This window comes from Camelus ferus, chromosome 8, assembly GCF_009834535.1.
Source record: "Camelus ferus isolate YT-003-E chromosome 8, BCGSAC_Cfer_1.0, whole genome shotgun sequence".
Classification (NCBI taxonomy): domain Eukaryota; kingdom Metazoa; phylum Chordata; class Mammalia; order Artiodactyla; family Camelidae; genus Camelus; species Camelus ferus.
In genome coordinates, this window is record NC_045703.1 from 61,001,890 (window position 1) to 61,025,509 (window position 23,620).

General features: G+C 43.4%; 1 protein-coding gene across 3 annotated transcripts; it reads right to left on the reverse strand.

The window, feature by feature from the left end:
* ZBTB2 (zinc finger and BTB domain containing 2) lies at positions 1–23,603 on the reverse strand. Of its 3 annotated transcripts, none has more exons than XM_032485172.1 (3): positions 23,465–23,603; positions 8,257–8,441; positions 1–2,772 (listed from the first exon to the last, which is right to left on the reverse strand). In XM_032485172.1, exons 2-3 carry the CDS (start codon positions 8,427–8,429, stop codon positions 1,401–1,403), a joined length of 1,545 nt encoding a protein of 514 aa, XP_032341063.1. In that variant the 5' UTR covers positions 8,430–8,441; positions 23,465–23,603; the 3' UTR covers positions 1–1,400. The 3 variants fall into 3 exon arrangements, with proteins under 3 accessions (XP_032341063.1, XP_032341064.1, XP_032341065.1); XM_032485173.1 differs by lacking the exon at positions 23,465–23,603 and adding an exon at positions 22,927–23,058; XM_032485174.1 differs by lacking the exon at positions 23,465–23,603 and adding an exon at positions 3,266–3,331 and having other exon boundaries at positions 8,257–8,391.
* Between the last annotated feature and the right edge of the window lie 17 nt (positions 23,604–23,620).

Genomic DNA, 23,620 nt, shown 5'->3' on the forward strand with positions numbered 1-23,620 from the left:
TACCCATTTAATCAAATGTTTATTCAATGAAAGTATGTATAAAAACTTACAAATCTGAGAACTCAACTATACACGAAATAGGATGATGGGATATTCAGTTTTTAACATACACGTACAGCACAGCTATGAACTGTTCTTCCCTTTCCCCTTCGGTCCTTATTTCTGGTTCCTGTTTTGTTCTGTGAGACCATTCTGCTATTGAACTAAGGGAAGATTAATGGACACCTTTTACTGCTTTCAGGCCAATGGAGGAAATTTCAAGTATTAAAAAAAAGATTAGAAACCAAATATCAAAATTGAGTTTTTTTCCCAAACAGCAATTAGGTTTTTGTCCCTGATTTCTCTTTGCCATTTTTGATGCTTCAATGAATGTTGCCAGTAAACTATTAACATTAAACTTTGAAAGTCACTAACTTGACTACATCTGCTCACAACTTCTCCTGTAAGATGCATATTCCTGTATCTTTCTTCCTGGGGTACACACACTGATTTAAAAGTCGATTGGTGCTAAAACAAATTTACCATTGGCAACTTGCTCGAATGGCATGTCATTTTCTATTCAGAAAGACAAGCTATAGACCAGTACTTTCAAATCTGATTTTTAAAACAATCAACCAGTTTGTCAGAAACTAAAACACAGTATTCTGTTGTTGTTCAACTTTGAAAGAAGCCAGCAATTAGATAAGGCATGTGCATTAATTCACCTGTTTACAGCAAGTATCCACATATTTTCTCTTTCAAACACACAAACTCACAGCTTGTCATGTTTTATCCAAAAATTAAGATTGCCATCACATTATTACTTTTTTTTTCTTTTGTGTTTTGTTCAAGTAGATTTCTTAATGATTTTTCTTGACTGGACATAATCTAAAAGGATGCATTCTGAAATAAGACACTTGGAGAATAAACACAAAGAATGTTTTCTTGGGTTTAAAGTTTCCCCACACCTCTAGATTTTGCATAGTACAGAGCCCCGCTGTATCTCTAAGAAGCACGCTATATTTTCAGACATTGTCTTTCTGAGAAGGAAGACTTACTACCCAGGGAGAGTCATAATTTTAGCTTACCAAATTGCATTTGAGTTGTTTTGTTTTGTTATATACTCTTCATTAGTTCCAAGTATGCTTTTAAATAATCTGAAACTTCTCAAAGTCTATTTGAGTTTAGAAGTACTACTGACCATTATCTTTCCAATATCCCCTGAATTAAAGTAAGTATGTTCCAGGTTTATAATGCACAAAGCCTTTAGGGAGGAGGGGCTGGGGACAGGGCAGGGGGAGAGGAGGGAGGGGCTGGGGACCTGTTTGTATCATGCCACGGAGAACTACAGTTCTGGATTGGGGGAAGGGAAGGAAGATAGTCTTTGTAAAAATGACAGTTTTTAAAAAGATAAGTAACATTCAGTCTAACAACACCGTTTCCTGTTCCTTTTTGATGGAAGCTAACACTGGGTGGTCGGGTTCCGTCACTTCAGAGTCCCCACCGCCCAGGAGAATGGACCGCCCTTCGTCTAGGGCGAAAACGTCCGAGTTCTGGTTTTGGCATGAATGTTTAACCACCTCATTGGGCGTGGAGAACGTTTTGTCACACAAATTGCATTTGTAGGGTTTGTTCGTCTGGACCAACATGTTGTCCATCTGACTCCCTTCCTCAAAGGTGCAGAGCTCCAGAGTCTGTTTGTCCACCATGGTGTACGTGTCGATGCTCTGGTTGAGGCACACGTGTCGGGCAGCCTGGTTGGCCCTGCAAAAGCTCTTGTCACAAGTGCTGCATTTGAAAGGCTTCCCGGTGTGAATGTACATGTGCTCCCTCCAGTGACTTTTCTGGATAAACTTGCGACCGCAGATGGTGCACTCGTACTTGCGCCTCTTGACCTCCCTCTCCTGGTCCGCCTGCTCCAGGTTGTCGATGTCCGCGATGTCCGAGGGCGGCGGCGTCTCCGAGTGCGGCTGCCCGTCGATGATGGGCGAGTCCGAGATGTGCTGCAGCTCGCTGTCGCTGACCATCCCCGCTTCAGGCACTTCCATGGCGTCCTTCCCGAGGTCCGCGGCGTTGCTGCAGAGAGACAGGGGCACACGGCTCTCTCCGGGCTGGCTGGCCGTGAAGGGGACCCCCGTGTGGATCTGGAGGTGCTCCCGCAAACTGCTCCGGAGCGTAAAGCGCCGCCCACACAGATGGCAAGCGTAGTACTTGGGGAAGCTTCCGTTCCTCTTCATGATGCTTGGCTTGACGTGGGCTATGGTGAGGGAGGCAGGCTGCTCGTCAGAGGAGGACGCTTCCAGATTGGTCTCCTCCCCGGAGGGCGGGGGAGGAACAGGAGTGGAGACGAGGTCCGGCGACAGCGAGGTCTGCAGCGGGTCCGAAGGGGTCATGTGTGTCCGATTGACCTGGGTCAGATTGGAGGGCAGCTGGGAGAGCTGGGCGGCCTCGGGCACCTGTTCCTGGCTCATCCGAGACGTCTGTGGCCGTGGCTCTCGGCTGAGTTTTTCAGGTGCTGAAGCAATCTTGGTGGCTTGTCTCAGTTGATGATCTGCAATCTGAATGCCGTACAAGGAAGAAGCCAGCGGGAAAACTTGGTCCGGATGAGAAAAGGCTCCTTGGCTGGCCAGGCTGGCCTCCTGGATCAGCGGGTAGGCATGCAGAAACTTGATCCCCTGCTCCAATCGAACCGGATCAATCAGTTGGGGTGCCATCTTCCCAGTGTACATCAGATGGAGGAGATAGCTGAAAATGTCGGGCTGGATGTCAGTCGGCTTCAAACGGACACACTCACTGAAAAAACAAGAAAAAAGTCTGTGAGAGAATGTCAATCCATGTCTCAAAAGATAACACAAAATGAAGGAAAATTTAGGTATTTTAAAGGCAAATTAAATAAGAATATCTCCCACGGCTTACTGTTAGTTTCATGAAATGGAATGGAATACTCAAGAGAGAAGGAAAATTTAGGTAATTTAACTTTAATCCTATTAAGAACACAGAGAAATACAATACATATATTTTAAAGGGCTGAAAAAGGACTATTCATGTTAAACAAATGTGGTATCTTAACTCAGACTTTTTTTTATTTTAGTCTAATCGGTTTACAGTGTTGTGTTAATTTCTGGTACACAGCATATTAACTTATAGACTCTTGAAGCAGCTTTTCTCCTAGTAATCTATGTAAAATTATACCACATAAGAATGTTTGTGTTTTATGGAGAAGATCCAGTGCTCTTTATCAGTCTGAGAGTGGCCCATGACCCAGTGATGGTTAAGAACCACTGACCTGGCAGATCTTTTAGTTAAACGCCTAGGACTCTATGGATCCAATGCCATCCAAAGCTCAGCAGATCTTTTAAGGTAAGTCAAACAACACATCAGATTAGCAAGTTTCGCACTTGTAATATAACATGGGGGAGCTACACTGGTGCCTAAGAGCAAGACAACAAAAGTGAGAAAAAATAAAATCTCATTCTGCGGGTGCTCAGCCACCCCATGCCCTCTCTCCAGCATGAAGGTAGAAGCGGGAAGAACAGGCAGGTGAGCCACGTTCTAGCTCGAACGGAGTCAGGTCACCCCTCCCAGTATTGCAGATTGCATTAAAAGCAGCTCCAGGACAACTCAGTTCCTGATCACATGTAATCATCTTCATCATTACAACTGCAGCTGGGATGTACAGGCATTATCTCATTTAATTGCCATTAATTCTCATTTTACAGATAAGGGATTAGGGCACAAAGGGATTTATACCTTGCTCAATATCAGAGTTAGTCAATGGTGGAACTGGGATTTAAATCTGAGTCTAATCCTAAACCAGAACATCAAGATTCTTTGGAGCATTAAAACAATCTTGTGCAGCAGATGAGGCAGATCTGATTATTCCCATTTGACAGATATAGAAACTGAGGTCTCTGCAAGTTGAATGATTTATCTGAGGTACCTAAAGCAGTTGTGGCAAAACTGATTTTCTAACTTTCAGACTTTAGTGTTTGCATCATCCCAGAAACAGCATCCTGGTTCAAGGAGCAATAATAAAAAGGTCCCAAGAACGCTCCTCTGACTATCAGTAAGGGCAAAAATTCTCATTAGAAATCTAGATATATAGGTCTACACATTAAGAGGCATATGTGCTACCACCCCCTGAGTGAATACATTCTATAGACAGTGCAGTTTTCAATTTCAAAGCCGTCTTCCTTGAATGTCTTTAGAATTTGTAATCACTTCTAATTGATTATACCACTTATTACTATTATGACTTTTTGTCCCCTTTGGCTGTTTATCTTATTCACGAATATTTTCCAATATGCTAAAATACTAACAGTATATGCTGCTCTTCTAAATTTAATATTTTATTCCATTAAAAAGATGAAAAAGTGACTTTGATAGCAATTTGTGACAGAACAGATTTGAATAAGTACTGTATTGCTATCAATGTGTGTATATTTCAAGATGACTGCATACAGACAATCACGTGGGAAATGTTTGACTATAATGTATAGAAGCCAAAGAACAAAGATCAAGCATAAAAACTAGCATCCCTTTGACAGTGTAAATGGGAAAAGTTTGGGTGACTCTGTTTGTAAAAAAGACAGATCATTCCTGTCTTTATTTGTTGTCTTTTTACAGTCCTTTAGATTATCTATGTTCTTTAAATAGGAATGTAGATGGAGGTGGTCCTCCTCCAAGCCCGAGGTGAGTGCCAACAATACTACGCGGGTGTACTAGAACACACTTAGATGCTCTAGGGAATCTCAGTATTCAAAGTAAAGCTTCAGGGATTACCTGTGGTGAAGACTACTTTCATAATGTAAACAGTCAACTCCAGATTGAAAACTTAACCAGGGGGGGATCTTTCTAGGGTCAGGCAGAGGCCTAGGGAGCCTGGAAACCGCAGGCCTTTGGAGATGCAAATCACCCCCAGGAGACCAGAGGGCACCTTTGTTCTTTGGGGGTGGAATGCTCCTCTAGGCAGGAGGAGGGGAGAGCATTAGTGAGCCCCTCTGCCTCCAGGGAAAAGAAAAGTGAAGGGCAAAAACCCAAAGCAGGGCTAGATTTTTCAGCACATCTGAGAGGTAAATGCCAAGCAGGGCCCCATTCCAGAAAAACTCTGTTGTAAGTTTTACAGTTTTCCCTCATTTGTTATTGTATAGGTTGCCCTCTGTCTGGGGACTGTGAACGGAAGTGACTGGGCAGGCCCCCGTCCACACTTCAGCCAGGCTTAGAGGGAGAACGAGGCTCGAGGCTCAGTAGAGCTGGTGAGGAGGGGAAGCCTGTGGGTCCCTGGGGCTTACAGCCAGCGCCCAGGGCCCGGGGAGGTTTCCAGACATCAATTTATTTTGATTTGTGCATCTTCAATTTTTTTTTCTTAAAGCAGAAGCACACAGACATGCTCAGACACTTAAAAAGTAATTCTAAAAAGTTCCTTATGAGGAGGGAGGGTATATCTCAGTGGTAGAGTGCCTGCTTAGCATATACGAGGTCTTGGGTTCAATCCCTAGTACTTCCATTAAAAAAGTAAATAAATAAATACAAACCTAATTACCTCTCTCCTCCCCAAAAGACAATGTAGAATAAATAAATATTAAAAAGAAAAAAAAATCCGTATGTCACGTTCCAGCCATCACCATCCTTGACGGCTCTCACTCCCAGGCAGCCAGACCTCCTGCCAATCACTCAGTTTGCTTTGGGCCACTCTGGTCATTTCCAGGTCCTTTCGGAAGGACAGTCACACTCTACAACATAACTACACCTAAGTGGTTTGATTTGCAGATGTCTGTTGGACTTAACACTTTCATGTAGGAAAAATACAGTTTTATTAGCACAGCTACAAGCCCTTTGTATAAACTTTCACCATACCTTACATTTTCAGTTTTTCTTTCACTAGACTCTTTAAATAAATGATGGACTTAAAGAACTTTGAAAAGAAGGATTTTAAACTAATGTTAGACATCTTCAGAGGTTGTAGTAGAGTAAGGCCTACAGTTTTATTTTCAAGAGCTTCAAGTTTGCAGTCCTACACGATTTAAAACTTACACTTAGAGGAGTGTACGTAAGACAGAGACACCTAGTGGTAACTGCAGACATGAAAGACTCTACACTCCAAACTAAGTGTGAACCTCTATCCCACAGGTGGGCAAGGCCTCAGTCGCCCAAAGGGACGCCCAGCTCTGCGTCCCTAACAGATTACAGCTTCCACCTGGGGTGCCTTTGTTAGAAAGGCATTTACTTACTGCTCTACACTCAACATGAGTTTCCTGCGTCTATTTAAAACTCATTAAATTGTATTCTTTCATTCCTCAAAAATGAAAACCTTCCCCTTCTCAAGGCAATTTAATTCATTGTGTTGGGACTTAGCTAGGAGGTCTCTGAGAATGAAGGAAAAGGGAAGATCCTTGGTGTCACAGGATAAGGCAACCTCCACCTGCCATTAGTCCTATTAATCACCCATTCTGCTCCTCTAGCCATTTACCAAGTGGCTACTATGTACAAATCCTCAGAACTATAGGCTGTGATGTTCAAAAACATTTGTGAAACCCAGTCTCTGCCCTCAAGCATCTTACAAATGAGGAGGAGAGGTAAATACGCAGATAACAACAAAGGGGAAACAGGTCCCTCTGACAAAGTGGCAAAAATAAAGTGCTACGAGATGTGAGAGAAGAGATGGCTTTCGATCATCTTCGATCACTTGACTGTTGGGGGCAGGGAGGGGTCATGGAAGAAGTGATGTGTGTTGTGAACTAGGGGTTAGGGAGTGAGCAGAAGGCTAGCACAATGTGGTTCAGGTGAGGGGTGGGGTGCTTCTAGGGGATGCAGCCGGAGGCTGGCTGGAAGCAGGTCAGGCTCCAAGCCTGCGGGGGCCTTAAAGACAGAACGGGAAATCTGTGCACCACCGTGATGTGGATGGGGTCCTCAAGATTTCCAGTCGAGGGCATAACACAATCTGGTAGATTTCTGAGCAAAGGCACACTTCAAACAAAGCAATGCTTAGGAATACTGATCTGACAATAATGTGGAAAATGATTAGGAAATGGAAGTGAGAAGGGAAAAAAAGAACTAATGGGAAAGGTAATTTTGAAGAAAACATGATTTGGAGACTGATAAAATATGATTTTAAAGAGATTTAAGTATGGGTTACTTGAAGATTAAAAAATAGGGAAGTCAGGAGGGATTCTGGGGAAGACAATTCAATTGTAGACATGTGAAATGAGATAAAAAGAGGGCGTTCAATTCTAGACGTCCAGCAGGCAGCCTGGAGCCTTGGGAAACAGTTCTAGAGACAGAAAGATCAAGGCCAGAGCTGTCAACTGGCTTCCAGCAGAAGCAAGATCCAGGAAAAAGACAAGCGCCCATCAAGACGGGCAGAGAGAAAGCAGCATGGAGACCAAACTCCTCCAAACTGCAGGAGGCACCTGTGGAGAAGGCAGAAAAACACAGGGTGCTCAGAGTTATCAAAATGCAGATGAGAACCCTTAAGAAGGGAGAAAACAGTTGCAAGTGCTGCAGAGGACAATGGTGACAGAGACTGAGAGAACAGCGGTGGTTCTGATGAAAAGGTGACCTTTGAGAAATGATGTCGGTGGAGTGATGGGGTGGAAACCACCGAGCCAACGGGTAGGAAGAGCGTGGGGTGAGGAAAGCAGAAGCGAGGCCACAGAGCGTCCTTTGAAGAACGGTAACAGTAAAACAAAGAGAAGCAGCATCCAGCTGAGTCATGGAAGGGCTCATCCTGCCTGGACTGGGGCGGTGGTGGGGGTACAGGTATAAAATGAAAAGCACAGAATAAAAACTATGGGGTAGGATCTGGGAGCATGAAGGCAGGAGGAAAATCGTTTTCCTTAGATAATCAGGCGCCCTTTTCTCCAAGATGGGAGAGAGTGGAAGAAAAAAGCTGAGCAGAGGTACTGAGATTAAGACGTTTTAAGAGAGAAAAGAAGGAAATTGGGGAATTCATGCCATCAAGTTTCTCACTAGGAGACAAGGATAAATACTGAAAATCAAGGGGGAGGCTTGGGAACGGGGCTGGAGGAGTGAGAAGTTAATGAGGTCATGCCTCTGCCTTCCTAATGGACCTGATCCCAAGCTGTGCAGGGAACACCCAGCAAGGATATTTGGAGGTGGAGGGTCAAGTGAGGTCACAAGGGTCTGGGGCCCAGGAGCCTTGGGAGAGGTAGCGAGACCCATGGTCTTGATGAGGGCAAAGGAGCAGGTTCAGTGGAAAAGTGGGCACGGAAGTTCAGAGTCTACAGTCATTCGATTATTATCAACCACGTTAGTTACCTGGTCTGATGGACAAACAACATCTTAAAGTAATTGGAGAATGAAGCAAGAACTGATTTGTGTGCCTTGAAGTACACATCGCCGATGGCAACCGTGCAGTCACACAGGAAACCAAACTCTCGCTGAGCGTTTAACTGTTGCAGGAGAATAAGTCCATGGTTGGCCAAATCCATTTTTTAAAAAATCTGCAAAGCAAACAATTTTTTTTAAGAAAGGTGATTCACAAATAAGTATGTGTCCTTTTTAGTCACCAATAGTAATGATCACATCGAATACATCCAGGCACTGCTAGAAACATTACATAAACTCACTCAGTCTTCATAACAGCCCTCTGCAGTGGTTCTGCCGTTACTCCCATTTTACAGATGATGAAACTTATGGTCAATTCCGGGAGCATATGATTTGTCCAAGGTTACACGGATGGTAAGTGAAGGAACCAGGAAATGGACTCGAGCAGTCAGTCCTTGAGAGGGCAAACATTCCTGGATCTTTTTGGCTTTGAGTTTAAGATTCCAAATGCAAATTCTAATGATCCATCAGAAGTTGTCAAATCTTCTACAGAGATAAGTAAATTAAGGTGCTGGGGTGGGGCCCCGGCAGGGCTGTAATAACCCACACGAGCAGGATGAGTGCTCTTCTCCCTCTTTTGTGGAGGAGGGAATGAGCTTGGAGAGGTGGAAGTAGTTAGCCTGGGCCATCTGGCCAGAAGGTGGGGGAGGCAAAATTTAAATCTGAATGTTCTGACCCCCCAATTCTAAGCTCTTTATTCCTTGTACCTCACTCAAGGAAACCACTTGGCCTTGATCTCTCTGTAGTAGGGAAACTACCTCTGGAGGAACCAGTGTATCAAATCAGTAAACTGCTCCTTCCCCATGGTCAAACAGCATTTTATAAAAGCCCAGCACACATGGATCAACAGTAATGGTATACTTAATGAAAGAGCAAATTCTTCCTCCTTAAGACTGAGAACAAGGCAAGGCTGTCCATTCTCACTATTCAGTATAGTACAGGATGTTCTAGCCAGTGCAATAAAGCAAGATAGGGAGAAAGAAAATTGTCCCTATTTGCAGATGACGTGAGTTTTACACAGAAAATCCCAAAGAATCTACACAACCTCATGGAATTATTAAATGACTTGACCATGCCACAGGATACAAGATAAACATAAAAATCAACTATAGGACACTAATGAACTCATCTACAAAACAGAAACAGACTTGCAGACAGAGTAAACAATCTTACAGGTACCAGTGGAAAGAGGGTGGGAAGGGATAAACTTGGGAGTTTGAGATTTGCACATGTTAACCACTATTATAAAAATAGATAAAAAACAAATTTCTTCTGTATAGCACAGGAAACTATATTCAATATCATGTAATAACCTTTGATGAAAAAGAATATGTAAACAAATACATGTATACACATGCATGACTGGGACATTATACTGCACACCAGAAATTGACACACTGTAACTGACCATACTTCAATTAAAAAAAAATCAGCTGTAATTCTATATACTAACATTGAACATGTGGACACTGAGATTAGAAATATAATATACCATTTACAATCACAAAAAAACTAAAGTACACAGGTGTAAATCTAACAAAATATGTATAGTATTTGTATGTTGAAACCTACAACGTACCGATGAAAGAAATCAAGAAGATCTAAATAAATGGAGACATACTGTATTTACATTTAGGGAGACAAAAAATAAAAATCAATTTTTCTGAGTCAATATATGGGTTTGATACAATTCTTATCAAAATCCAAGCAAGATTTTCTTTGTAGATACAGACAAGAATATTTTAAAATGTTTACATCAAAGCAAAGAAATTAGAATAGCTAAAACAGTTCTTAAAAAGAGTCACAAAGTGGGAGGAGTCAGTCTATCCAATTTCAAGATGTATTATATAGTTACAGTATTCAGGACTGTGTGGTACTGACAGAGAGATAAACACAAAGATCAACAGAACAGAATAGGGAACCCAGGAGCAGACCCTCACAAATATGTACAGTTGATTTTTGACAAAGGCACAAAAACAATTCAGCAGAGGAAGAGTAAGTTTCAACAAATGATGCTGGATCAACTGGACTTCCATAGACAAAAAGCAAAAGCAAAAACAAAAACCAAACAAAACTCACTATGATCTAAGTTTCATATACTCTATAAAAATTAACTCACAAAACGCACCACAGACTCCAATGTAAAACACCGAACTATAGCTTTAGGAAAAAGAAAAAAAGTGATAAAATCTTAGGGAATGTAGGATCAGATGTGGAGTTTTTATACTTGACATCAAAAGTACAGTCCATAAAAGGAGAAATTGATAAACCAGACTTCATAAAAATTAAAAACTTTTGTTCTGAGGAAGACCCTGTTAAGAGGATGAAAAGACAAGATAAAGACAAGGGAAAAAATGTGATAAAGGACCAGTATCTAGAATACATAAGGAATTCTCAAACCTCAGTAGGACAAAAACTGTCGAATTAGAAAATGGTCAATAGACTTGAAGTGACATTGTACCAAGAAAATATTCAGATGGCAAATAAACACATGAAAAAGACATTCAACATCATGAGTGATTAGTGAAAAGCAAATTAAAACCATGACAAGGTTTCACTACATGCCTATCAGGGTGGCCAAAATAAAAAATACCACCACCAAATGCTGGCAAGGATGCTGAGAAACCTGACTGCTCGTATCACTGCAGGTGGGAATGTAAAATGGTGTAGCCACTCTGGAAAACAGCAGGTTCTTGAAAAACTAAATACGCAACTATCACACTACCCAGCAATTGCACTCACGGATGTTTATCCCAGAGAAATGAGAACTTAGGTTCGCACAAAAATGTGTATGTGATATCCACAGCAGCTTTATTCCTCAGGCAAAAACTAGAGGCAACCCAGATGCTTCCATAGGTGAACAGGTAAACACTGTGGTATGCCCAAACCACAGGAAACTACTCAGCTTTAAGATGAAATGAACTACAGATACACGTAACAACCCGGGTGAATTATGTCCCCAAAGGTTACATACTATATGATTCCATTTGTATAACACTCTTGAAAATTACAGAAATGGAGAACAGATTAGTGGTGGAGGGGAGAGGAGGGCGACGATGTTTGGTTGTAGAAGGGCAACAGGAGGGATCCTCGTGGTGACAGAAACGTTCTGCAGCTCAACTGTGTCAATGTCGATATCCTGGTTGTGATGGAGCAGAATTTTGCAAGATGTTTCCAGTAAAGGAAACTGGGTAAAGGGTACATGAGAGTGCTCTGTATTATTTATTGTGACCGCATGTGAATCTACACTTATCTCAAAATAAAAAGCTAAAAAGAAAAGCCATAACGTATAAATTAAGATTAAAAATGGCTAACTGTGATGCTTAACTTCAGAATCAGGAAGCCATTGTGGAGAAAGTGTTCCCAATAAGGTTAAAAACAAAAACAAGAAACAGAAACAGACACAGACACTCATCAGTTCTTACTCAGCTGGTTCTCAACTCCTCACCCTCCTTCCTGTTCTAGGGATGGTCTGACAGATTCAGAAATTAACAAGCATGCCCTAAAATAAAGGAACAAAGTGAATACTACTTTAAGAGACTGATAAGGTCACAAAGCAACACTCCAGAATGTCAAAGTTTTGTATTTTTCAACCAAGAGCTATATCCAAGTGTGAGAGGCAGGAGAGCCATCCACATCTGCAGTAGTTTGAGTAAGGAGACCCAGGCTGTGGTCCCGTTTGCACGTGAACGTTGATGATGTGGATCAGAAACTTAGTTCCCCAGTGTTTTCTGTGTGTGTCAGAGAAGGCGAAAGCACTAGTATTAGGAAGAAGAGACAGAGAAAAGGCACAGGGTTCATGATGAAAGCCAGGTGGCAAAGTAACCCAGATCACAAAGAAACACCACTCTAACCTGACCTCCTCCAGCAGGATGTAACTTTAGGAAACTTGTCTTCGAGGCTGTTCTCTGAAAAGTGCCAGAACACCTCCTTTTCCATCTCACTAACTTGCCTAAGTATGAGAAGCAGGATTTAAACTGGGGTTCATCTCATTTCTTGGAACATACTATGAGCAACTGTGTTTGTTTGAAATGAATAGGAAATTTTTAATGGCTACTTTAAAGCTACTTGTTATAAGAGAATCGAATACCAGGGACATAGTAACAGTGACAACTGTTCACCCGCCCGACCCTACCTGTCTCCCACACTCTGGCCACTTTTTAAAGAATCTTTGCTAATATCACGTTTTGCCTTCTATGGATTTAATGATGAAATAAAGCATATTTTTATTTCCTCTTGTTTGTCTTCATGAACTTTGCTCAGTTTCTATCAGGTCAATTGTTCTTTTCCTTATCAATCTGTAAAACTCTTTGTATATAAAGAAAATGAGCCCTTTTTCATATATGTTGCTAATATTTTTCTCACTCTCTTTTTATTTTGTTTCATAGAGATTTTTGACATAAAATTTTCATCAATTTAATCAATAATTTTACAGAACGATTTTGAGGTTTTTGGTTTTTACATTAATGGATACCTATCATTTCTTTGATTTAGCAAAATGTATGGCTCACCCTTGTTCATCAACAGACTAATGTAAGTATTTTATTCAGACCCTAAGAATAAAGCCATGATAAAACTGTGAAATGTTTCTTTTTAAAGAGGGTCTGCTAGTTATTTTAGGATCTTAATTTAGGAGCATCTAGAATAGGAAATGAACTGAAGCGTCTTTCACATACAGAGGGAAGAACACGTGCCAGAGTCTCCAAGAAGTGGAAAAACCAAATGAAAGGAGGAGAAACAAAGAGAATGAGTCCTATGTTCAAAATTCACGTGAGGGAAAATCAATTTTTAAAAATCTTATTCTAAAGACCAAAAAACCTTTGTCAGAGAGAAAAAGGAAAACAAACTCCTAGATTCTTACATATATGGATGAACCTGGGAAAAAGGGGCAAGAGGGAGGAGGGAGGAGGCCGACCAGCCTGGATGCTTCCTGGAGGGCATCTGGGGGAGCTCCTGCTATACCCCGGCCCAGCTGACGGTACTGCCCTTTCCTCAACCTTCCTCCCTCATCACAACCGCTCCACAACCACCTCCACGGAACTCCGCTTGCACAATGCCGTGTAGGGTGAGGATGCAGCGTCTTCATGGGCTGGCGCTGCTCCAGGATACCCGCTCTTTGTGGAAATGGATGTCTGATCTTTCCACCTCCATCGACTGCTCACCCAACCGCATCACTCCTGCCCGCGCTGCATTGCCCACCAAGGTCACAGAGGACCTCTCATTCCCCAGCCCTGTGGATGAGTCGCTTGCTCCACCTCTCTGCAGCATTTAATACCCTTCCTCCTGCTTCATAAATATTCGGGCCCTGCTTCCAGGCCACTGAGCTCTGGTTTTCGTCTCAGCTCTGGCTATTCTATTTTCATCCCCATCGAGGATTCCTCTTTTGCTGATGCTGCTCTGCCTTTGGTCCACCGCGCACTTTTCACTCTGCAGACTCTCTGTGGTGAACTGTTCCACTCCCTCCTGAATGTCTCACAGGAACCCTAAATTCAGTCTAGGCAAAACAACTCAACTCCCAAAACGACAATAAAAGCCCCTGACACAAACCTGGTCCATCTGTATCCCCAGCACAGTGCCCACCATCATTGCCCCCTTGACCACGCCAGGAACCCCAAGTCCCCTTTCAGACCTCCACCGCCCTCTCCCCAGGTCAGTCAGTCACCCATGTGCCACCAATTTAAACTCTTCATCCCACCCCATGCCTTAGCTCTACCTCCCTACTCACCTCCCCGTTTGCAGCTCCAGCCTCTCTAATCCATCTGCACGGAACAGCCAGAACCATCTTTCCAAAGGGCAAACCTGATGTTATCATCCTGCTGAAAATCCTCCCGCGATTCCCCATGGCCTCCAGGATGAAACCCAGACTCCTGAGCACGGCTTACCCGGCCCCGTGTGACTCCAAGCCTGCTCACCCTGAACTCCATGCTCTGGTGCTGATCTAAACTATTGGTTTCCGCACTTTCGGACTGCCCAGGCCTACTAAAAACCAACCAGCCAACCTCGAAAATTGGGCTCCAGCAGGGTGTGGCTCCCTCTTTATTTTGCAAGAAAAGACAAAATATTCACATATCTGGCAGGAATGGAGGGCTTTTCAACATAAAAGGGTAGACAGGACCTAATGTCAGAATATCCTTCTAGAGGAAGGACAGTGGCACTATATTCAATACGTGGAAAAGTAAATTTTTTTCGAATGCAAAAATAAAAAGTTACAACCTAAAATTTTACTTTAAGCCGTTAAATTGTGCCTAATTGTCTTCTTGATACAAGACTGTCTGGTGATCTTTACCAAGTGATCGTCAAGTGTCCCATTTGTTCTGAAGTCCAGGCATTATCAGAAATCCAGTTTCATCTGAGTGTGTTGATGAGGGAGACAAAATGATGTATTTCACTCACTTTGGAAATTCTGGATGAACTGAGATAAGCTGCAGTTTTCCTTGCCCAGAAGGTCCTGAAAGCCCAGGTCACTCGTGGCCTCCCGGCAGAACATAACACGCACTGCTCAGGTGCCATCCTCTCAAAACTGAGCAGTGCAGCAACCGGATGTCTACTCTTACTTGAACTGGGCCTTGGGACCTCTGTGCAGGACCTCTGTACATGCCACCTGCAGAGGGAGCCACCACTTGCTGCCTGCCCCTCCCCTTAGCTATATTTGTCCTCTGCAAAATTTCCCTGACTCTCAAGACTGGGAGGGTCTTCATGCCTCCAAAGCATCTGTGAACCTGCCTGATGATTCTGAAAAGCCGGCACTGAGTCTTATTTATCATTAATTACATTATCCCATGTGTCTAGCATATTGCCTGGTGTTCAACATTTGTTAAATAGATTAATAACTGTATGCTCAGAGAGGAGAAGGATGTTGAGTTCCAGTCATGGGTTGGCCCCTGACTAGCTGGGTGATTTGGGGTAAAAGTTCAATTTCTGTTTTTCCTAGATTAACCTAAAAATTCTCATCAATTTAATGTGTGCTATGTTTTGGAAGAATTTTTCGATTTTTAACTGTCACTTTGTGTTTCTTCAGGTTACTAATTCTGTTCTGAACAGTGCTTTATAGGTTATAAAAAGATTGTAAAATTGCTTAACACACATCATTTAAGCCATAGTGTATTGTTTTCTTATTATTTATTTCATTATTCATTGTAATAAATAACCACAGTATTAATAATAAATGATCACTTATGTGTCAAAGATTGATCATCCTCCTTCCAAGAGAAATTTAGACTTAGAGCTAAGTTAAGTAACTTGCCCACATGTAGGGCAAGCTCTTAAGAAGCAGATCCTGACATTGGTCATGTATCTGGTGAGGGCTTTCTAAGATGCCAGGTACAGTGGATACAAGTGTACAGAATACACAGCGTTCAAGGGTATAATTAAATAAGTACACAAATTTATAATAGCCAACTCTGATAAGAGTTATCAAGGAAGAATATAAGGAACTATGAGGCCATAAAACTGGGATCTAATTTGGGGATTGTGGGTCAGGGAAGATATTTGTGAGGAAATGCAAGTTAAGCAGCTATTTAAAGAACGAGAAGAAAGCAACCTAAATGTCCATGGACAGATGAATGGATAAAGAAGTTGTGGTATATACTACTACTCTGGAATACTACTCTGCCAAAATAAAATAATGCCATTTACAGGAACATGGGTGGAACTAGAGATCATCATTCTAAGTGAAGTAAGCCAGAAAGAGGAAGGAAAATACCATATGATACTACTCATATGTGGAATCTAAAAAAAAAAAAAAAAAAGAAAAAGACACTATGAACTTATCTACAAAACAGAAACAGACTCTCAGATTTAGTAAACAGTCTTATGGTTACCAGGGAAAGAGAGTGGGAGGGGATAAACTTGGGAGTTTGATATTTACAAATGTTAGCCACTATATACATAAATAGATATTTTAAAAAGTTTCTTTTGAATAGCATAAGGAACTATGCTCAATATCTTGTAATAACCTTTAATGGAAAAAATATGAAAATGAATGTATGTATGTATATACAAGACTGAGACATTGTGCTGTACATCAGAAATTGACACATTGTAATTGACTGTACTTCAATAATTTAAAAAGAAAAAGGTAAAAAGAACCCCCCTCCAAAAAAAAACAATAAAGAAGGAGAAGAGTTAACCAGGCAGAGATAAGTATTCTAGGCTGAGGGACCAGCATTTGCAAAGGCCCTAAGGTAGGAGGGAGCAACATGCAACTGAGGAACTAAAAGAAGGTCAATGTGCCTGCAGGGCAAAGAGCCAGAGAAGAATGTGGCAGGTGAGGCTGGAGATTCAGGTCTTATTAAGGATTCTGGTCCATAACTTAAGAGTAGTGAGGAGCCATCAAAGATTTGAAGCAGGGTGACATGTCTATAGTGTAAGTACTATTCTGAGCTGGTCTATCTGATCAGGTGGCAGCACCTGCAGGACTAACCAAACTGGGGGAAGGGGTGGTAAAGAGGTCGGCAAGGGGAGACCTACTGGAAGGGGTTGAAAGGGGAGATCGTCCAATGGTCTAGAAGAGAGATGGCAGATTGGGTGGTGGTGGTTAGGATGGAGGGAGAGGGACAGGATTTGAAAAACAGAGAATAAAAATGAACAGAACTGATTGGTCGGTAGATTAGATGGAGGGTGGCAGGGGAGATCAAGGTGGCCTAGGTAACCCCTAGATTTGTGTAACTGGATAGACCTTGGGGCTCTCAACCGGTGAAGGGAACATAGGAAAAACCCCCGTTCTGTGGGGGAAGATCGGTCCAGACATGCTGGGACTGAGATACTTTTGAGATACCCGAGTAGGAATGTAGCATATTTGGTGGTAATACGGGTCTGGAGCTCCCAAGTCTTGACTGTGATTTATGTCAGAGAGTCTTTGGAGAAGCCAGGTGTGTCCGACTCCAGAAGTCATGTCCTTAAATCATAACATGATAGTTCAGAGAGGTTAAAAGTGTAAACTAACAGGAGTCCCGCGAACCCTGGTCTTCTCAGTATAAATTTTATGCTCTTTCCATGACACTACCTTGCTCTATAGATCATTCCTAAAAGTTATTATCAATCCTAGTCACAGAGGGCAGACAACTGACATGAAACTGAAGACCTATATAAAGCCCTCAACCATTCAACACTACAAATGGAACTTAAAAAAAAAAATTGTCTTTCCTAAATCAGAATAGTGAGCAGAGAGGAACTGAAGAACAGTAGAGACAAAGAGGGCAGTCAATTCTTAAAAGCAGGATTTCACAAATGCCTTCATTATTTATGTATATATATGTGTACAAAGTGGTGGTTTTTTTTTTTTTAAAGTAAATTCAGACTTTAGGACATAACATGTTGAAATAAATAAAAAACACTTTCCAAAGCTGGAAATATAAATATCATTTATATTATTGAATGCTTTGGCATTTATTTTCACCACAGATTCCCACTTTCATAACTGGATACTACCTAGATGTCAAGTGCTTTCAGCTGCCATCACATAGTACCTGGTGGGCTGATCTTTAAGTAAGTTCCTCATCTTTTAGAGGTATAGCTGAATGTGGTGAATATAATCACAGTATATTTTGACAACCCAAGTTCCTCCTTCACTTTCAGTATAAGAACAGGAGACCAAAACAGCTTTTGGGAATTGATGATTCATTTTTAAAAGATAATAGCCCTTCTACGATACTAAATACCACTTAGACTACTCATTTCAACGGCACTAAAAGGGTCCTCTGAAGTTCCTGACTTTATTTGAGGGAGCTATAAATGAATATCGTAATGCACAGGACACATCAGTAACAGAAAAAGCACTACCCACAAGTAAGATTGATTCTTTAAAGTAGTTTAGACCACTTACCAGGATGAAAAAATTGCTTTTTCAATTTGTATTATTAATAATTAATATTTGAGGGCCTATAAAGTAAACGTGAATGAGGCTGGTTGTTCAAATTTTACTACATTTTAGAACTGCATATTTTAGAAATGTATTTTACATTTAGGAAAAGTATCTTATTTAGTTGTGGTGACAGGCTGGCATATTTTTCTTAACATTTCTTTAGTCAATCTTCCTCTGCAGTAATTAGAAAAATGAGGGACTTAAACTAACCAACGGTGCTTATTTCAACTTTGGAGAGCACTGCATTTGTAAAAGATTTCTTTTTAACTGTACTTTGCTTACGTTAACTTTAAAATTAGTTTTTAATTTCTGAGTATAAGTTGAGGTCAGAAGGAGGCAGTTCAGGGACAGCTTAGTCCAAGGAGAAGCAGGTCATAGATTTATGGCTAATAAAGAGTTGATATTAAAGTGATAATTCTAAAGGCATTATGCTACAACCAACTTTAAGGAAACCTAGATGTGACCGCACAGCAGAATTTAAAACCTAATCTAATTTGCTTCTAATAAGCCATCAAAGCCATTTTTTTAATATGTTGTATGATGATCAGTAAAATTAATCTGAAGAAAATACAGTCAACTATAGGTACAGCTCAGTATATGCCAGGGAGGAGCTCCAAGTGTACTTTAATTTAAAGTCTTAAGTAAATAATTTATTTCAACATTTTATTTCAGGGGTTCTCGAACTTTTTGGTATCAGGACCCCTTCACACTCTACAATTACTGAGGACATCAGAGATTTTGTTTATATGGAATGTAACTATTGATATTTATCAGATTAGAAATTAAAATGGAAAAAAATTTAAAATATTTATTAATTCAATTAGACACAGCAATGATAGCACATTGCATGTTAATATAAATAAGACATTTTTATGGAAAATTATATTTCCCAAAACAACAAAAATTAGTGAAGTGGCATCTTTTTATATTTTTACATATCTCTTTGTTAGAAGACAACTGGTCTTGGCATTTACCTTGTTTTTGCATTTACCCTGTTGCAGTATCTGTTCTGGTTGAGTATTAAAAAAAAAAAATCTAGTCTCACCCATACATGTATAGTTGAAAAAAAAAAAGGAGCATTTTAATAGACTTTCCAGGTAATTGTGGATCTTCTTTGATACGAAACCAAAACTTGACAAGTGTAGTTTCTTAGAGGTTAGTTGTGCGATCTAAAAGTATATGAACGAACGAAAACTTCCCGCTCTTTTACAGTAAAATTCACTGCTGTCTTTGGCACTTTGAGTGGACCTTTTACCCATGTAGGATTTTTAACATCATCCACTGGTCATTTTGAAACGATCAGCTCACTGAGTTATGCAGAACTCCCCAACGCTGACACATTTTGTCAACAGTAAAAAAGGCCAATCACATCGTAGTATCATTATGAAAACAGCTTTGACCTTACGGAACCCTGAAAGGGTCCTGAGGATTCACGAGGAACTACAGATCACACTTGGACACCCCCAGTTCAGAACCACTCTGGGGACCTGGAGAATCTAAATGACGAGGCGTGGTGTAGGAGAAAATGTATACACTTTGAAATCGTTCTCACACGATTTTGACATTCACCCTTCCTTGGTGCAGAACTTAGGGGTGTACACTATGTAAAGAAACTGTACACTCAATTCTCTTGTAAAGTAAAATGTGTTTTATAAGCACTTAACTACATGCATTAAATTGCTTTATAAATCCCCATCTTTGCACACTGAGCTTTCCTGACCTGAGAATTTCACATGATGCATCATTCCTCATGCATGAGCTGGGGATTGTGCATTTGAATGTACATACCAACCTCAAAACTTAGCCTTTAAAATCACCCTCCCCCCCAAAAGTCCTAAATGTCTTGGATGGCCAACTCCTCCTAAGTGTTCTGTGGCTAATGACTCCATCTCTTAACGGCATTATCAGCACTGTAAAACACTGAATCTTATTTACTGTAGATTCAAAAATATTTAATTACTTAAGTTTAATTTGCTAATAAAAATTATAACCTACTTGAGCATAAAAAAGGTTAAGAAATGTTCTTGATCTAATGCTTAGAATGTTTTTTTTTTTTCTTGATTTCCCTTTTAGGTTTTCAGGGTCATGCTTTGTGACCTAAAGATCATACAAAGTAGGAAAAGTGATAAATGCCCCTTCTTTAGATGTATTTTTAAATTTACGGTAAGGTCTCCAGTTGACCAGCAGCTCTTCCTTTACTGTGATGGCCTGGCGCCATAATACTGGTCCAAAATTTTAAAGTTACTTCAGGGAAAGGTGAGTGGGTTTAGGGATGAAGCAACAAGAAACAGGATAAGAGATGGCAGGAGAATCTCCAACTCCAAAGAAGCTGATTCTAAGCCAGTGCCATGTATCATCAGCCTTAGATGTCTCCCTCACTCCCTACATCTCCGTGTCAGTGATGGTCAGGCTGGGGAAAGCATATGCCCTCATACAGTATTTATAAGGTGCAGTATTTATAAGGTGCATCTTTTTGGAGGATTGAGGTAAATAAAATTTTATATAATTTTATAAAGTTTTTACATCACGAGAGTGCAGATTTATTAATCATTAAGATAAAAAAGAAACTGTCATTGTGGCAGCTTTTATTCTATGACCTAGAACATGTCCAGTGTTTAGCCTCTGCTGCTGTGGTAAACTCAGTGGAAGAGTTTGCAGACCACCATTTATTTATACCTCTTTTTTTTTTTTTTTTTTTGGTAGCGGGAGGTAATTAGGTTTATCTATTTAATGGACGTACTGGGAATTGAACCCAGGACCTTATGCATGCTGGGCGCAGTACTTTACCACTGAGCCATACCCTCCTCCAGTATTTATACCCTCTCTGAGGAGAAGCTGTAAAACTGGCAGGTAAGCGGCTGAACTGTACAGCAAAGCTTTAAGGGTGGTTTATCTGCCACCCTTCACCAGGACTCCTCTGCTGTTGACTATTCCTGGTACTGTCATCACTGGTATACCACTTTTTGTACTTTGAGACCTTAAGATGGTTTCAATAACAGGTCAATTTTTTGGCTAGAAAATAAACTTACACAAACCACACATTTATTAAGTTAGAAACGCCCAGTTTAAAGGAATGCAGTATTAGCCATAAACTTCCTTCTTAAAAATTACCTTTCCAGTTTGAAAACACCCTGGACACACACCAAGATTACTTAGAATAAAAAATAATACTTAACAATTAGTTTTGGTTTGTGACCAGAGAAATGAAGGTTTAAAACGTCTTGACTCTGATTTCCTTCTAAAATTTCAGGCCCCTGCATTCTAAAATGCTCGTGGTATGTACACCTTGCTCCAGTGACCCACTAGGGTCAAAACAGAGGTTGGTCCTAGAAACGACAGGGCAGCGCGTTTAATAAAACCCAGAGCACCTTGGAGTTCTATGTGAGCCCGTGATTCCGATCTTTTTTAGGCTTTATTTTACTAAACAATAACCTATGAAGAGGAATGGACTTTGAGAGAGACACACACACCAAGTGGGCCCATTGTATGATTAAGAGCTAATGAACACTGCAGACGGTGGGGGGAGCAAGGAGCCTGGGTTATTTCCCTAAGGCATAATCAGGAGTTCAGCAGCTGAAGTTCTAGCAGTAAATGGCGTAGCAATAACTAACTGCATTTTCACTCTGCCCACTTTCTCGCCAGCTCTGCTACCCTTGCTTTCTTCTTTATTGCCCTCTTAATTCCCTACCAGCTGAAAGTGACAAAAACCTTGCTTTCTAAGCATCTTCTGCATTACTAGTTCTCTCTGCAGCCTTGTTTAAAAATTAATGGTTAGGGGATTTCACTACAGAGAGAAAAACACTCCGGCCCCAGGAAGCAGCCTCCGCGCCCCCAACCTCCCCTTTGCGGAGCCCTGCCGGAGTGAGGGCCGCATCGGCCGGGAGCGCGGCTCGGAGGCCGGTCCCGCAGCCAATCAGCCACAAACCACAGAGCAACTCTGGGCTAGCCTCGGCCTGATCCGAGGCGCCGATTGCCAGTGGAGCGGAAGCTCGAGGCCGTAGGCTCAGCGCGCCCACAACCGCGGCAGGGGCTGCAGCTGGCGGCCCGTGAGGCGCCCAAGGAGCCCGGCCTTTCCCCCGCCCTCCTGAGAGCAGCCCAACGGCCGCCCCACGGCCGCCCCGTCAGCCTGGTCCCGCCCACGCCCAGGGGGCGTGTCCGGGGCGGGGCCGGCCGGACCGACGGGGGCCCGGCGGGCCCGGGCGCCGCGCACCCCGGCCCCGCCCCCATCCCCGATGGGCTGAGGGGAGGGGAGAGGAGCGACGCACTTGGGCCGCGCCGCACGCTCTCCACTTCCCTCAGTCCCGCGTGCGCGCGCGCGCTCGCCCCAAGTCCCGCGGAGTTTAACACAATGCCGACGCCTACGCCGTGCGCAACGCCCCGGCCGGCGCAACAGCTCCGGCGCCGGGGGCGGGGGGTGGCCAGACAGGGAGAGGGGAAGAGCGCGCGCGAGAGCGGGAGACAGCGCGAGACCCGAGGAGGCCGGAAGCGCGCGTGCGCGCCCCCGCCCGCGAGCGGGGAGGCGGAGCCGTAGCAGTAGCGGCAGCAGCTGTAGGAGCCGCTGCAGCTGGGAGAAGCGCCAGAGAGGCCGGGCCTGCTCCGGTCGGACCGGATCCCTCCCCTCCCCCTCCCTCTCCGCTCCCCTCCCCCAAACCCACTTCCGCAGCTCGCGGCCTTGCCGCCGAAGAAGCAGCGGCGATAGCAGCAGGAGGCGGCGGCGAGACGTCGGAAGGATTACGCACCTGACGGGCCCGCCTATCGGGGCTCCAGCGCGGGACTCTCACCGGCCGCCGCCGCTCGGGACGCGCTTCGCGGTGGCGGCGGGAAGGGAGGGACCGGCGACGGGGAACGGAACGCTAATCGCCCCCCTCCCCTTCCTCCCTCCCTCCCTCCCCGCTCCGCCGCCCGCCCTCTCGGCTTCCGTCCCCTCCCCCTCCCGCAAAGCCCCGGATGGAGCCGCTGCCGACTCGCCGCCGCCTGGCTCCGGGGGATGGTTTTGTCAGGCGGCCAGAGCCCCGGCGCCAGGCGCAGCCGCCACCGCCCCCGCGGGGCGCCCCTGCCCTCGCTTCCCAGAACCGGGTTCCCGTGTGGTTCGGGCCCTCCGCCTGCCTTCACCCGAAGCCCCGGGACGGGGGTCATTCGTCTTCTTTGTTGCCACCGTCGCTGCCGGAACCGTTTGAGAGCTCCGGTGGCCCCCGCCCCCCCTCTGCCTTCCCGGAGCTTGGGTCGGGGGCGGCACGTGGGCACCGGCCCCGGGAGGCGGAGGCGGTGCGCGCTTACCTGTCGCCGGTGCTGCTGCGGCGGGGGGTGTGGAGGAGGCACTGCTGGGCAGCCTTGGCCGTGCTCTCCCCGCCGCCGCCGCCTCTGCCTCTCGCTGCTGCTGCTGCTGCTGCTGCTGCTGCTGCCGCCGCGGTCGGTGTCTCCGGCGCGGCGGCG

Excerpts from the sequence above, each read along its gene's own strand:
- ZBTB2 (XM_032485172.1), bottom strand. The coding sequence starts at position 8,429 with ATGGATTTGGCCAACCATGGACTTATTCTCCTGCAACAGTTAAACGCT. Across the intron at positions 2,773-8,256 it reads TTGTTTGTCCATCAGACCAG|TGAGTGTGTCCGTTTGAAGC; the intron begins GTAACTAACGTG and ends TTGTTTTTTCAG.